Source organism: Amborella trichopoda, chromosome 4, assembly GCF_054954075.1.
Source record: "Amborella trichopoda isolate Santa Cruz 75 chromosome 4, AtrichopodaSantaCruz75HAP2 v2.0, whole genome shotgun sequence".
Lineage (NCBI taxonomy): Eukaryota > Viridiplantae > Streptophyta > Magnoliopsida > Amborellales > Amborellaceae > Amborella > Amborella trichopoda.
In genome coordinates, this window is record NC_142339.1 from 28,217,557 (window position 1) to 28,234,411 (window position 16,855).

Here is a 16,855-nt window from a genome sequence, read left to right on the forward strand (position 1 = left end):
GGCAGCATGGTAATTTTACTCTCAAAGAGGCCTTAAAAGAATGATAGAAATACATGTGCTTGTCAAATATTAGAAATAATGAATAGCTTGTTTGCTATTTGAAATGAAGAATAACAAGGGATATTTATGTGATTTCACATGCTGCTATTGACCATTATTTGAAATAAGGAAGAACAAGAGGTATGTATTTATGTCATTTGACATGATGTTCTTGTCAAATGATAGCTATACCAATTAATGTTCCTCATTTTAATTATTATGAAAGCGCTTCTTATAATTCTAGTTTTTTAATTCCAAGCATTGGCCATTTAAGAACTTTTAATTTTTTTTGAGGAAGTACTTGATTAAAGTAGAATCCGTGTTCATGCGATGATTTTTGGAATGGGGATTGATCCTTTAATTGACTCCCAATATTAAATATTGTAAACTAATGAGATTTCTCAATAAATTTCCTTTGAAAACTTAATAGGTGTGGTTCGCGTAAGGTACACCCCCAAATTTTATCATAGGATAAAATTTTGGTATAAATTTTTTAAAAATATATTTTTATATCTAATTATAAAATTTTAGACTCCAAAAATCGTTCAAATCAAATAAATCTATAAACATATAAAAATCTTGAAAATGAATTTCCATCTTGTGTCGCTAAGATGTAGCGTTTTTTAGATTCAAAATCTTATACGAAAGAACTTTTAGCCTTAATATTAGGAAAAATTATAAAAAACCCCAAGACTACACCTTCTATACAACTTACCCCCAACCTAACTTTTTCTGTCACTTTTTTCTCGAAAATATACTTTCTATGCAAATACCCCACCAAAATAAAAAAATAAAAAAGATACCTAAACTACCCTTCCTTACTTTTATCTTACTCATGCCTCTCTTTTCTCTGTCCCACCAAAATAGGAGCTCTGACATGTAAATGTGGTCTACTTTTATCTTACTCATGCCTCTCTCCTCTGTCCCACCAAAATAGGAGCTCCGACATGTAAGTGTGGTCCGACAGTAGGGCTTCGGCACTCGTAAAGTGCATTCGGTACTAGGGCTTCGGCACTGTGTAAAGTGTGGCTCGACAGTAAGGCTCAGACACTATGTAAAGTGTGGTTCGACAGTAGAGCTCCGGCAGTAGTGCATTCGGTACTAGGGCTTCGGCACTGTGTAAAGTGTGGCTCGACAGTAAGGCTCAGACACTATGTAAAGTGTGGTTCGACAGTAGAGCTCCGGCAGTAGGGCGTCTGGCAGTAGGGCTTCGGCAATGCGTCCGACAGTAGGGCTTCGACAATGCGTCCGGCAGTAGAGCTTCGGCATTATGTAAAGTGTGGTTTGGCAGTAAGACTCCAGTACTGTGTAAAGTGCGGTCTGACAGTAGGGCTTCGGCATTGTATAAAGTGCGTTGTAAAGGGTGATATGGTAGTAGATATTATTGGATTCTAAGGCTCTAGCACTATGTAAAGGGCAGTCCAACAGTACTCAAGTTTCGGTCCTGTAGTTGTCTTAGGGTGGTTCGGCACTTGTGGGCTTCGACAATATGATGGTGCGCTCCAAAAGTCAATGTCAAATCTGACCAAAATGATTTTTGTGTACGAAAAAAAGTATTTCCGTTTAAAAAACTTCAAATATTTGTATAGAAAGTGCGTTTTGTAAAAAAAAAATGAAAGAAAAAATTAGATTGGGTAAGCTGCATAGAGAGTGTGGTGGGGGGCTTTTTTGTTTTTTAATTCTACATGTTGCAAACTTAGATAACTCTTTTTTCCAAAGTTGACAGTGGGACTCGGGTTGAGTGTAGTTTTTTGTCAGGTCCCCCTTGTGAATTGATGGCACGTTATTTTTCCTCGCGGTGGTGGCGTTGAGGAACAGACCGAGGTGTCCCTCCCCTCTTCAAAAGGGACGAGTGCAGCAAAACCAACAACACCGTATATAACATAACATAATAGCATCACACTTCTTCCAAACTGCGTGCCCCGTTATCATTTTTTCGTGAGCAGGTAGGCTAATTCACTCTTCACATTTCTCCTTCTACAAGATGCTTCTTTTAACCAATTTTTGCTTTGCTTTGTCATAGGCGATGATACTATGCCCTAGATTTTGCCGCCATTGTGTGTATCCTACCATTTTGCATCAGATCTATTGTCTCAGCTTCCTTCCTTCTGAAGAAGACCCTTCTGAATTTAAGACATTAAATCTGTGGTTCCGATCTGGCGTTTTGGTCCCACGGTCTCAGCAGCGACATAATGGCGGTTTCTTACCTCTATCTTATATTCATCTGAATTGTTTCAGCCATGCGTCCATCTGTTGATTTTTAGATTCTAGTGTGAGAAACTGCAGCTTTTTGTGTCTTGTTTGAACTTGCGGAGAGAGGATCCTGATTTGAGAAATTGTGATGAAGTCTTCTCAGTCTTCTTACCGTGATCGGACGGCAGAGTTCCATACAGTTGCAGAGCGGCTGAAGAAGTCGTTCTCTTCGGTTCCTGATGCACCTGCCAGCAGCAGTTCTTCGAAGGTGGAGGCGTCCAGATCTGCAGTCTCGATCCAGTCAGAGTTTAACAAGAGGGCGTCGAAGATCGGCTTTGGCATTCATCAGACATCTCAGAAGCTTTCAAAGCTCGCCAAATGTGAGTTGAATTTTGTGACTTCCTTTTACCATTCCTTTCTATGATGATGAATTGAGACCTAGCTGAGTAGATCGTCTTGACCAATTTTCTTTGGATTTTGTCATTCATGTGATTGGTCTCTTTTTTGGAGATTATAAATATGCTGAAATTCCTTGTTTCAGCATGATGTTGGGTGTGACACTAAAATGTGTTGATTGGCATACCTTTGTTTCATTGATCTATAACATGTAGACTGCAATCTAAAGTAATTTTCTTCATTCTTTGTTTTGTGTAAATAGTTTTTTGATTTTTATTTTACCACCCATTCCAGGTCAAATCTAGCAGGCATAAAGAAGTAAAGACATCAGAGAAAGAAGAAAATTAGTATTTTCTTCTTTCTCTGATGTGTTTACTTCTTTATGCCTGGTAGACTTGAGCTGGAATGGGTGGTAAAGCTCACGATTGATATAAGGTTGAGCTAAGAGTCCGATGTTTGTCATGTTGTCCTCCATCTTTTTGAAATCTTATGCTATGACACAAAGCTCATCTAATATGAGCTGGAAAGCTGTGCATAGTGCTTGTAATTTTACAGCTGCTATGATGTTGGGCATGTTCAGCTCTTATGTTCTGCGTCTCATGTAATGCAAACTGGGTGTTGTGCCTGTCACAATAGAAGCATGCATGAGGCTTGGGTGCTGTGTGCAAGCACACATACTTGAATGCTTGTATATCATAGCTAAATACTAATATTATACCAGCTTATTTCTCTTTAATATCCCTTACAAATAGGAACAGTAGAAAGCCTCCAGAATGGCCAAAAATGCCTCAGACAATCCAAGTACATCATTAGATGTTGTTTGTGTTCAGGGATGCGCATTTGCTAAATGTTGTTATTTTCATTATGTATCATAGCAATCGAAGTCACTCTCATTCTCTGAGCACATTGGATGACACAATTTTTCTTTGTTACTTATAAAAGAAAAATATCTCGTGTATTGGTGATATAATTATTTTAGGTGAGTTTCAGCCAGGATCAATTCTAGTATAGTTAGCCAAGTTCTATAACCGTAAATGGATTAGCTTATGCTCATAAATTAGTTCACATCCTATATTTGTATGATATGATAACCATTACACACTGTTCCTTATGAAAATAAAATACTTCTATCCTTGATTCCAATTGTTGACATGGCATAAGCGATAGCTTTGCGCTAGATTTTGAACTTCTTAGCTCCTTCAGTTGATTCTGTAGGCTGTAGCTTTTAAATTTTTTGCTTCACTAGAGTGGTTAAATATTTCCTTTTCTGTTTATCTAACAGATATGCTCATGGATTTCTTGTGAGACCTTGTGAAACTGATATATCATGAGGCCACTAAAGTACAAGTTGGCTATAATTTCTGGTGTATCTAGCTCCTACTTTTTGGATCCTTGTTTGGAAGATGTATTTCACTGATATTTGGTTTAACTTGTTGCAATCCGACCTCCAAACTATTGAGATGACTTACTGCTGCTTATTGTTGCAGTTCTATGAACCTAATACGTATCACGGAATTCAGCCAGAATCCTTACTGAAGTCCAGAATATCCTGTTTGCTTCTAGTGGTTTTTTTTTGCTTACTATCTTACTCTCTATTGGATGTCCTTGAGACTTTGATTCTATTATGGGATAACTGATTTAAATTACGTAAAGATGTGTTTCTAGAGAAATCAATGAAGAACTGGAAAGTGACGAGGGATAGGGACATTGGACAGGAGTTGATGATTATAGGAGACATGAAAGATATGTTTTGAATTAGAGAAAGGTGGGTGAAGTGTAGGTTGAGGAAATTTAAGCACTAAGTGAGTGGCAAAGATGAGTTCTAGTCTTGTAGGCTAAAGAATATAAATTCGAAGCCTATTTATAATGAGATGGTTAATGCAATTTATCCTAGGTTTCTTGAATTTAATTAAGTGATTTTGGACCAATCAGGTGATAGAAAAGGAAACATCGATGGGTTTAATGAATGGCGATCTATACTCATTTAGACGTAGGGTAAAAGGATTTTGAAGTCAAACCTATCAGTAGTGATGCAAATGATCAAGTTTGTAGTAATGAAAACGAAGAGTTAACACTTCTATTCTCCCTAAATAGTTGCAGATTGATTGAGAAACAAGGAGTAGTCATTTGGACTTATTTAAGATCCCTTCTTTGTTAGAGCCATGCTGGACCAGCTTATCTGGTGGTGTTGGTGAGTTATGGGATGATGGTATACTTGAAGGGTTGAAGGATGATTTGGTACTGAAGCATTCTCGAGAATAGATTTAATATCATTAATCATGAGAGAATAAATGATTACATATCCCTTAGGATACTGTATAGTTGTTGGATGTGGAGGAGCAGGGTATTGTTATTGGCAGGCGTTCCCTTGTTTGAGAGTGCTCCGAAGGCACCCATACAATAGGTATATAAAACTAGAGAAATTTCAATATATAAAAGCTCAATCATAGTTTTTTTTTTTTAAAATTATTTATATGCAAAATTAAGATACTTGAAATATCATTAATGATATTTACCATAAATTCACTCAAATAAAATTTGAGAGTAGTGTCTCATATTTATTTATTTTCTATATGTAAGTCCTTCACAATATAAGGAAGATATTTATTTGATCTTTCATTGGGTTAATGATAATAAAGGATATTATTTTTGTCAAATCACATAGAAGTCCAGCCCTTTCTTCACATATTCCCTTCATTTCAATAGAAAAAGAAACTAAAGTGCGAGATAGATCAATCAAATAAGTATAGATATGCAGAGAGGGGGAAAGATAAAGAGACACGAGAGAATCATTCTCTCTCTTGTACTTGTTTAAAAATAGGGAATTTCGTATTCACCCCCCCTCCCCCCCCCCCAAAAAAAATGGTATATATTTCACATTATCCCTCCAACCTCTTAAATATCATGTAGCATTAAACTTTTAAAAAGCTTTTACCTCACCTCCTACCATTGTACTTGCCCAACTTTTTAAGTTAAACCCCTTTTGAATGCTCCACACAAAACCCCTATCCCATTTCAGCCCTTTCTCTTTCTACCCAATATTTGCCCACTTCCCAAACCTTCTCTGCCACATCTCTCCCTTCCCTCTCCATACTAATTCTCTCTCGCTCTCTCTCTCTTGCCCCATTTTCCTTCTCACTCCTTTCATCAGCCACAATCCAAAGGAGCACCCCTCTCTCTCATCCTCCCTCTCTCTCTCTCTATCTCTCTCATCGTACCTGTTCTCTCTTTCTCAATGGACACAAGGACCAAAGTGGTGCCTCCTTTCTCTGCTGACTTTACTGGCAATGCTGATGTCATGGCCTCCATTTTCACCACAGCTAAGCCCTTGGAGGAAGAAACCATTTCTACAACAGCCTACAAGATTAAAGAAGCCAAGGAATCAATCATCAATGAATATATTAGGGCTTATTTGATTGCACTTGATGCTCCCCAAAAATCTCATCCTCAATTTCCTGAGCTCACTATCGTTTCAGACCTTAGAAACCTCTCTTCATTGTCAAAACTTTGGCCATGGCCATGCAACTTGTGTTCATCTCTTGTATTGCGGCTGATGAATGGAGTGATAAGGGGAATGGAGCTTGCAAGAGAGAGAGAGAGAGAGAGAGAGAGAGAGAGAGAGAGAGAGAGAGAGAGAGAGAGAGAGAGAGAGAAGGTCACCGGGAGCACAGGGAGAGAAGTGACAAAGAGGATTCGGGAAGTCGAAAGGGGGTTTTTGGGTGGCATTTGAAAGGGTTTAAATTAAAAATTTGAGGAAGTATCGATGGCGGGGCGTGAGGTGAAAGGTTTTTAGAAAGCTTAATGCAGCGTGATATTTAAAATTTGGTAGGGGATATTGTGAAATGGATGCCATTTTTGGGGGTTAGCACAAATTTTTCCCTTGAAAACATGATGGTTCAAAATTCCATAACCATTTGTGACAAATGTTGGACCCACTATTCCCCACATTAAATGTGATTTTGGGAGCATTGAATTTGAAAGTCTCTTGGTGATTGATGCGAATTAAAGAAAATTTTTTCTTTTGAGAATTTTAGTGTTTTAAAATGCAGGATGCATGCGGTCAAGGATCTGATGTGGCTCAATGCAGTCCTATGTGGGCACATCTCCTCCGATATAGGCAATAAATTTTAAAATTTGAAAAAATTATAAAAAATATAATAATTCATAGAAGAACATAAATGTATGAATTATGTAACTGTAGTCAGTAGGTGCTTAATTTTATTAATTATCTCTAATATATTAGTTTTCTGGGTCCCTTGATAGCTTGATAAAGAATAAGAGCATGTTGTCTCTAATCCCTATTAGACATTTCAACCTGTAAGATAAAGTAAACTATTCCATCTCATACACTAAATTATATAAATAAAATTAAAACCTGATTTGCCAAATAGTCCTAACATAACATCTAATGACCAAAAGTCTTTCATAGTTCACAGTCACAATACATGTTATATAGACATCCACGCTTTCAAGTTTAAACTCAAAAGAGGCAAAGACCAAAAGTTCATGACATCATCATCATCATCATCATTATTAGAGCATTATCTAAACTATTTGGGGTCGGCTACACGAATCTTGTTTCGCACCATTCTGCACTATCAAGGGCCATAATCTCAGTTGGATCATAAGTCACCATATATCTTCTCCCTACTTCCATCCATACCCTTTTGGGCCTTCCCTTGTCCTTTAGAACCTTCCACTTAAACCAAATCGTCCTTCCTAACTGTTGTTTTTCTAGGTCGGGATTCACGGAAGATGTGGTAGAAGTTTTATGATGGTTGCCAACCTAACAAACTCCTTTGTTCGAGTTTGGGACTAGCATGACTGACTTGGGACCAGCCATGGCAGAGTTACCAAAAGTTCACGACATACAAAATAAAAAAAAAATCTACTCTCAAGTCTCTGAAGTCTTAACTCTCATTTCGTAATCAGACTAGTCATATTCTTTGTGTGCGTGTGCATCGACCACATCTGAAGCCGAGAACGCAAAGGCATCATCATCACTATTATTACCCTTCAAATAGTGCCCAAGACAATTTCAAGGGTTATCCCAAAGAACCCCCTAATTCTTTAAAAAAATTTGGATTCAGGAATAATACTCAAAGTTTGAATTTTTTGTTTTTAATCACTTTAAAACCATGTAAAATGGTTCGGTGCTTTTGGGATGGTTATATAAGCCTCTCAAACCATTTCCCCCCCTTTTTGTGGTTAAAAATGACACTTCTGCCCGTGCTTGTAGGCATATGTTTTGCCTATGAGCAGTGGGCGCATTGGTGGGTGCATTGCTCGAGATGCAATGTGCCCTCATATGGAGGTGATGGGCCTCATATGCAGGTGCATCACCATTTTTCGCATATTCGTTCTGGAGTGATGCACTTCTGGTTGCATATGTGGCAACATTGCATAACATGGTTTTGAATAATTACTAATGTACTTGCTTTCGTTCTTTTGATGGATAGGCATTTATTGCTGCTTTTCCTTTAGAAATATAAATAATATCGGTGTGTTAGCTTATTGGTCAACGCCTTTGGCTTGAGATCATGCTCTGAACATCGAATTGCAGTTGGATGGCGATCCTATGCCGGGAGCATGTGATTGCATTGCTGGAGCTGGATTGCCACCCATGTTAGGTGATCCCCATAACTAAGGGGTAATAGCAACATTGGCATAAAGGATGGCAACAATTATCCTTATAATTTTACGAATATAGTTTATATAAGGTGGGACATTGAAGCAACCCTAAACTGCCATATATGGGTACAGATGCAAACATAAATATGAAGAATAGGGATCATTTTTGAGAATAGGGACATAAATTTGGATAGGAGTACTACATATTATGGCTTGTATAGTGCAGAAATGTGTGCAACCAATACATTCGTAGATGTTTATACCATAACTTAATGGATAATATTATATTTTATTAATGTTATGATTTTCACAGTCATGTCATATTATATTTACAGTTTATTAATGTTATGATTTTCACAGTCATGTCATATTATACTTACAAGTAGCTTAGCTTTTTTTTGTATTAGTATTTGTGTCAATACAGTATGATCATGTCATATTATACTTACAAGTGGCTTAGCGTTTTTCTGTATTAATATTTGTGTTGATACGGTATGATGCCGGCAAGGTAGGTATACCAATGTTTGAAAATTCAGTGGCCCGACCATTTAGGCGGTCACTAGGTGAAATTTTTTTAAAAACCCCTAGGCGCAGCCTGGGCAGGGTCATTATGCGTCCTGCTTTTGGGCGCCCACCTAGGTGGTCAAGGCGCCGGCCCGTGACAACTTGCTGGCAGTCGGAAAAGCGGTGAGGGTAAAAAATGTAAATCCCACCCTTAAAAAGGGGGGAGAAGGGTTTTAGGGGGTATTCTAAATCCCCAATAGAAAATCCGTGGCCTTTAGGATGAGAAAACCCCCCAAAAACCACTCTTTTGCGATTTATCGAAAGATCGATAAATTTTTTAGTTTTTTGATTTCTTCCCAAAACGGAGGCAATAGTTTGTGGTTGGATTTGGAGCTTCTAGTAGTTGATTTTGAGAACTTTTGGCGGCCCAATAGATGAGGTTTATACCAACATCGATTTGATTTTGATATTGATATTTTTAAAATATTATTATATTTGAAAGAGGGTTTTGATTTTATTTTGCTACAACATATTATGTTATGAATCATGTGTTTTTTCTTTTACTTTTTTTTTTTCTTTTACGATATATTTACATATTTGTAGTTCAAAGATTGATTTTTTTGGTGATTTATTGAATGTTTTCTCACTTGGACGATGAAATTGAGCATATATCTTTTTCTTTTATGAATAGTTGATTCTTTATTTTTACAATTTGTCTTATTTTGATATTCTACTTTTTTTGTTTTAGTTTATTTGATAAATAATTGATTATGTTATGTCTTAAAGGGAGATGTGTCATGTGAAAGTGAAACTAAGGTCTTAAAATGTCTTATATATTCAGTTATTCATTGAAGTCTTATTGTAAAGTACTAGTTAGTGACTTAGGTCTTTAATCTAGGGTTGTGGGGGGGGGGGTTTAATTTTGGGGACGCACCCTATCTCTGGGCGCCCGCCTAGGCGCCCGAATCTGTCTTTTTGAACATTGGTATATACAAATGTCCATGTATCCCTGTAGAAACCTCTCAAATTGATTTGTCCATTGAAATGAGTGGTAATTTGTCAACCTGTGTGTCTATCTCAAGCCAATGAGTGAGAAATATACGTATGACAAGTAAGCGTATCAATTAGTCTAACTAGGAACCTAATGGCATTGCTTTTTTGGAGTAATAATATGGAGCAGGACTAGCAAAACCAGGGCCAATCTTGCCAAAGAAAAAAAGGAATATGTGGCATTCTACCTTATTGTATTTGGTTGTCGTGAAATGTCCTCAGGTTAATTATTTGATGGCATTGATGTCAATCTAATGTCTACCCTAATTTGGAGCATGGATCAATACGAGCTGCCAATCTTTAGCCAATTTTTCAAGTGGAAAAAACAAGTTACATGTGGTTGTATCTAGTCTGGGTTGATGTCTCCGTAAAACAAATGTACTACTTCTTTTGCTGAAGTAATGAATGTATTGCTAATTATGTCAATTCATCAAAATAAATATTAATTATATCATAAAATAACCATCTACTTCATATGTTTGGGCATGTTACAGAATGTAGGATTATTTTGTACAGCCAGAATTTAACATCTTGCAGTAATTTCTGCTACGTTACTCGACTTGGTTCCTTCGAACAAGCTGTTGATATGAAGTCTGAGAAAATATGATTGGTAAAAAACATAATTTGGGGCACGAACTTAATAAATTTTTGAAGGATTTCGACACTTTAATTCTCTTTCCTATTTGGGCTAAAACTAAAATGTTTCCTATCTTCGTATCCAAACTATACCTCGTGGTGCATCCTAAATGTACCCAATGGTGAATTCCAATGAAGAGGGGTGCTCTTCCTTAACAACATTAGCAGAAAGAGTTCCCGAGAAAATAGGGAACATGTTCCGAAGAGTATGGAAACACTTTGGAACATGTTCCCATTCCCAAATCATGAACCACTTTCTAGGAGCGGGAGTGTAACCTTAGCCGGAAGATCCTAGTATGGTACGAAACAATTTATTGTAAAATATTAGCGTGCAATAAGGTCAAACTGTAGTTACTGGAATCGTCCAGACGTCCACCCTAGCTATTGATTCTAGTTCAGAATCGTGATTCTGCATTTCCATGAAGGAGTCACCATAGATCCCAATTCCTGGAAGTTAGGAATTATGATTACGCATTTTTTGAATCTCGTTCCGATGTCTTTAGAATCTGATTACGCATTTTTTGAATCTCGTTCCGATGTCTTTAGAATCTGATTCCACCTCACCACATTTTGCGATTCATAGGTGCATACGCCCGTGATTCAACCAATATGAGCCTCACTTCCAATTTTTAGGAATATCAATCACAGATATTTGGAATATAGGTTACAAAATCAAATATCTCTCTCTCCCCCATAAAACTTATGCTTGTAATGTTACTTTAAACATTAAAGCACATTATTACATGTTTGTAAGTTGTAATGTATAAAGCACATTGTTGGACTTGTGTAAACATAGTTTAAAGCTCTATTATGTTTTTTGACTGAATAAATAAGTATTACTTTATTTTCTTTCACATGTTAACTGTACTCACTTTTTTTACTGCATCAATGTCATCTGAATAATATGCTAAAGAAATAAATGTGTGGTGAGCGTGAGAGAGAGAGTAAATCCTCAAATGAGTGCAATGAGATAGTGAGAATCAGAGAATTGGGTTCGATTCCAACGAATTTGAACATAGGGCATTAAAAATGAAGTTTCATTTTGAAGTATATTTGTAATTTTGTATATTTTGTACACACAATCACGAATTCCCATGCAAGCTTTAACAAGTCGCATGCTAAGTTTTTTGACACGCTTTAATGAGTCAGATGGTATAATGATGCCAAAATTTTATGGAATGCATGAAATTTTCTAAACATTATTTGAAAAATTTTGTTATTTAAAATTTGTTAATAGTCAATATATGATGGGTGCCTAAAAACTTAGGGGTGATTCCAATAGGTGATAAGATGAGGGAAAGTAGACTCATGTGGGCTGGCCATTTGCAAGGAGGTTTGAATTGATGAGTATGGAATTTGCCATAGCCACCAGTGTGCGGTTTTCCTTTTAACTAAATCATTTTGTGGGGTGTAGGGTGAGGTAATTTGGTGAATAATTCCATTATCTTCACAATATTTAGTAAAGCCAATGAAGCAATATTGAACACCTCCATCACTTATGAAAATCTTAATTTTAATATTTAATTGGTTTTCAACTTCAGTTTTGTAAGCCTTAAAGTTTTGTTGATCAAATAAACATAGGTGTACATTGAGAAATAATATATAAAAGTGAAACTATTTATTTCCACCACGGGTCTGTATGTCTCTCAGATCGCAAAAATCATTATGAATTATTTTCAGTAATCTGGAACTTCTTTCCCATTTAGAAAAGGGTTTCCTTGTAATTAGATTGTACATATGAGAGGAGGCGGAGATGGTGGGTAAGGGTGAGCAGATAGGAAGGATTGGGGGGGGCAGGGTTGGGATGAGGGGCGGGCTGAGAAGCTCCATGACGAAGGCTGGGAGGAAGAGCAAGGTGGGAGTAGCGGTGGTAGAGAGGTGGGAGGGACGGAGGTGGATGTCCTTAAGAGGAGGCCATCAATATGTTTTTAGGTGGCACTGTTCAGAACCTTTTCCCAAAACGTAATGCATTGTGGTCATTGATGACTTGTTTATGTATAGTTTGTCCAACTAAGTTGGATACTTGAAATGTTTGAAAAACCTATTCCAGTATGATTGAATATGAAAGTTTAAAATCTTTGTTCTCATTTGATGGGGGAATATGTTTCATGAATTTTGTTTGCAACTTGATCGGGTCAACGCTACATTTGTTATGAGGTTTTATACCCATTTTAGTTCTTTCTTCTTCTTTTTTTTTTTTTTCTGTTGTTTCCTTTTTCATTTGTTCCATCTAGCTGCTATCAGTTTGCAACTACCTGTTTTACAATGTTTTAAAATGCCTGATGTAGACTAGATGTGGTCAGGGGTTCGACGCAGCGATGTGGTTTAGATTTGGGCGCTTCGCCTCCAATGTGGTCAATATATTAAAAAAAATCTAAAACATATAATAATGCATAGAAAGAAAAATATAAATGTGATTTATGTGATGGTATTTTAATTTATAATATATTAGCTGTCTGTGACTTTTGAGTCCCCTGATAGCCTGATAAAGAGTAATAGAGTAATTGTTGTAACTTCTAATCTTTAATAATTTAAATGTCCAATATAATTAACATGTAAAACAAAGAACTCTATTTCATCTAATGTAAAAAATCCAAAATTTCTAACTCTATGTAAGCATAAAAAATTATGAACTTTAAAGCTTGAACTTCAAAGAGGCAATGACTAATAGTTTATGACAGAAAAAACAAAAGATAATTGACTCTCAAGTCTCAACTCTCAATTAGACAAATCATATGATGATTCTTCATATGAATGCGCATCTCCCACATCTGAAGCTGAGGATTTTTAGGCATCATCACCACCACCGTTGCATCCCCACTAACAAACAAACCCCCCCCCTCGTCCCTCCCTCCCTCCTCTTTCCTCTTCTTTGGGTGCAAAGAAGACAATTTTGCCCATGCTCGTGGGCTTATTTTCCGTGCATGAGCGTGGGCCACATATGCTGGCATATCACTCGTGATGCAATGCGCCTGCATATGTGGGGTGTGCTCTTGCATATACACGCATCACATTTCTCTGCATATGCGACCTGGAGCACACTTGGAGTGATGCGCTCCGGGCCTCATAACGGCATGTGGCTGCACAAGGCATTATGCGGCCGCATTTTAAAGCAATGCCTTTTGAATCACATTCGTATATCCTTCTTAAACTGGGTTCTCATTCTACGTACACCCTAGCTGTATGGCTCACCCCTGATAGCATTTCCGTGTGTCTTAATTCTTCTAGGCCCCTATATTTCAGAGAACTTTCAGCTCTACCAGATGCTAGAAGGTCACCAGTGGCATCATTTTGTCCTTTGGCTAGGCAGAATCTCTTGTTTATCTGAATAGGTGCTATCATAGCTCTCGTATGCTCCACAAGTACATCTTGATTTTCCCAAATTCATTGTTCTTTGGCTAAGTTGTAACCCTGGAGTCAAACTTCCTTTCGAAGTCAAGTATCTTTTTTTTCTTTCTAGCGAACACATCCAAGTTCATTTTGTCTTTGATAATTAAGTTGTTTCCCTCCAATTATTTTGATACTGTGGCATACATGCAAGTTCCATTTTGACGAGTACTTTTGATTTCATTCATTGCAGTGGCAAAGCGAACATCAGTTTTTGATGATCCCACTGTGGAGATACAAGAGCTGACAGCAGTTATCAAACAGGATATTACTGCTTTAAATTCCGCTGTTGTGGACCTGCAACTTCTTTGCAATTCACAAAATGAAAGTGGGTCTATCTCCAAGGACACTACCAACCACTCGACTACGGTTGTGGATAATTTGAAGAACCGCCTGATGAGCGCAACAAAAGAGTTTAAGGAGGTTTTAACCATGAGAACTGAGGTAAAATTTAGGCAAAAGCCATTGCCACCATTTTGATCAACAATTGTAGTTAGATGGAACATTACTGTGCTTGTGTTGTCTTGGAAACCTTGGCTTGAAGTTTTTCGATGCATTTTTCAGAACCTGAAGGTTCATGAAAACAGAAGGCAACTCTTTTCTTCCACTACTGCAAAGGATTCGGGGAACCCCTTTGTCCGGCAACGCCCTTTGGCAGGAAGGCCTTCTCCTTCCTCAAGTGCTGCTCCCCTTCCTCCATGGGCAAATGGCTCAACATCACCATCATCATCTTCATCGTCATCATCATCGTTACAACTATTTCCACGGTGATATGACATGCTATGAATATTTCCTCTCTGTTGGTGGTCTCTGAAATATGGCCTTATATTTCATCCATGTACCAGGAGGCAAAGGAATGGGGATCCCCCCACACCAACTCAAACATTTGGACAGCAGCAGCAGCAGCAGCAGCAGCAGCAAATGCTTCCTTTACAAGATAGTTATATGCAGAGCAGAGCGGAAGCTCTGCAGAATGTGGAGTCCACCATTATGGAGCTGAGCAATATCTTCACCCAGTTGGCCACCATGGTCTCACAGCAAGGCGAGCTAGCTATCAGGTTCTCTCTCTCTCTCTCTCTCTAAAGATGTACACCTACAACATGCGTTATCCACATGCACAAACATTCCTATCTTGAAGCCTGTTTTCAGCTATTCTGATGTCTCTCTCATAAAATATGCACCCTCTCATGTAAAAGTATTTTAGGGTCAAGATGCCTTCTGGAAAAATATGAATTGGATATGAGTTGGCAGGATTGACGAGAACATGGATGATACATTGGCTAACGTGGAGGGAGCACAAGGGGCACTACTCAAGTACCTCAATGGAATATCCTCCAACCGGTGGCTTATGATCAAGATATTCTTTGTATTATTAATTTTTTTGATGGTTTTCCTATTCTTTGTGGCATGAATGATTTAAATTCATCCCTACTTGAGGAAGTATTTTGCATTTCTTTTTTGTGGTTCATAGTTGCTGCAATTGTAATCCCACCTGACAGTCTGACAGTGTGCTGTTGGGGGGGTGGCTTATTGTATATCTCTGGAATTAGCTACTTGCAATTGTAACCCCAATTGACAGTATGACACATAGGGTTGGGCGTGCACCTCATAGTATATGTCTTGAATGTGTCTTTCATGGATTTTGCTTTGCTTGTTGCAACTACCCTCTTGTTTTATGTTATTGCTTCTCACGAGCTCACGATTTGGTGCAGTAGAATGAAACTAGGAGAACCAGGATTTAGTAGAAGTCTTCAGCACGAACATTCCTTTGAAGGTTGAACTAAGATATGAAAATGGCATGGCGGCGAGAACCTCACCGGCTTCGCCCAATTGGAATACGGGTGGGCCTCCTGTATTTGGCCGATCTTCACTTTTGATGTGCTCTAATGACGCTAGCTTTATTTTTTATGTTGGGTCCTCACAGATAAAGGGGTCTAAAGACCTCGATTTAGTTTATAAGGAAAATATAACCTAAAGGGTTAAAATTCCAAATTAAATCATTAGGGTAAAAACCTCCTTAACAATATTAGTGAGGGAGTAAAAAACATATCAATCGATATTGGGGTTTTTATTTCTTAATTTTATTGCTGAAATATCTCTTGAAAAACTATTTTTGAAAAATGCCTAAATTGTCCTTGTTCATGGTTGTGAATTTTAACACGCAGGGAGTTTTTGTTACTTGAACCATGTGGAAGAGGCCTTTGCCACATGATGGGAGTTCCCTTATTTATTCAAGTTGGGTAAATGTCATTCAAGTCAAAAGTATTTCCTGGGAATAAAAATGAGGCACCCATGAGAATAAAAATCAGAATATTAGAAATATAGAAAATGTCGTTAAAGTCAAAGTATTTCCTGGGAGTATAATATCCTTCTACTCCTTTAGGCAAAACTTACCCTAGGAATGCCTTTTACATTCCAAATTTTGGGAACTTTTGAACACTATATGCCTAAAAAATGGTATCTCACTGGAGCCATCTAATTTTTGGTGGGATTGGTCTAGATGTTTAAGAATTTAAAATCCAAAATTTTTTCTTTGAAAATAATCTTCTAATCATAATCGGATGGATCCTAAAATTTGAAATAAAAAGCTATCCTATGTAAGTGTTTTGACAGAGGGAATCAATGTATACTGTGCTCCCAAGCGACTAGAATATACTTGCTCATCATTAAATAGCTTAAATTATCTTAAGAATTAAAGGGGATTAGAAATCCCTTTATCAACTGCTGGATGTATTTTTAAAGAACACTTCATAAATAAAAGTACGTCTTTAAAATCTGTTCAAAACTTCTCAAATTATCCAACTCAGGGCTGGGAATATTGACTTGGGGATATTGTGATAATTTGTGCACTTAGATGAATGCTTTAAAAATGGGCCACCCAACGCCTAGGCACCCAAAGGGCTTTAGCTTACACACATAGGCACCCAAAGGCCTTAGGCCGCCAATCTAGGCCGCCCGTCTAGGTATAGGTGCCCCTTTCCGGGCAATAGCACTGCTTGCTTAGGTAGGCGCCTAGGGG

At 37.6% G+C, this 16,855-nt stretch overlaps 1 protein-coding gene across 1 annotated transcript; it reads left to right on the forward strand.

Annotated features, from left to right (window-relative positions):
• The first annotated feature begins 2,111 nt into the window (after nucleotides 1-2,111).
• On the forward strand, nucleotides 2,112-15,440 carry SYP32 (syntaxin of plants 32). Its single transcript, XM_006830124.4, has 5 exons — nucleotides 2,112-2,612; nucleotides 14,030-14,280; nucleotides 14,401-14,603; nucleotides 14,682-14,894; nucleotides 15,088-15,440. The coding sequence occupies exons 1-5, from the start codon at nucleotides 2,381-2,383 to the stop codon at nucleotides 15,245-15,247; spliced, it is 1,059 nt and encodes a 352-aa protein (XP_006830187.1). The 5' UTR covers nucleotides 2,112-2,380; the 3' UTR covers nucleotides 15,248-15,440.
• Nucleotides 15,441-16,855: the final 1,415 nt, after the last annotated feature.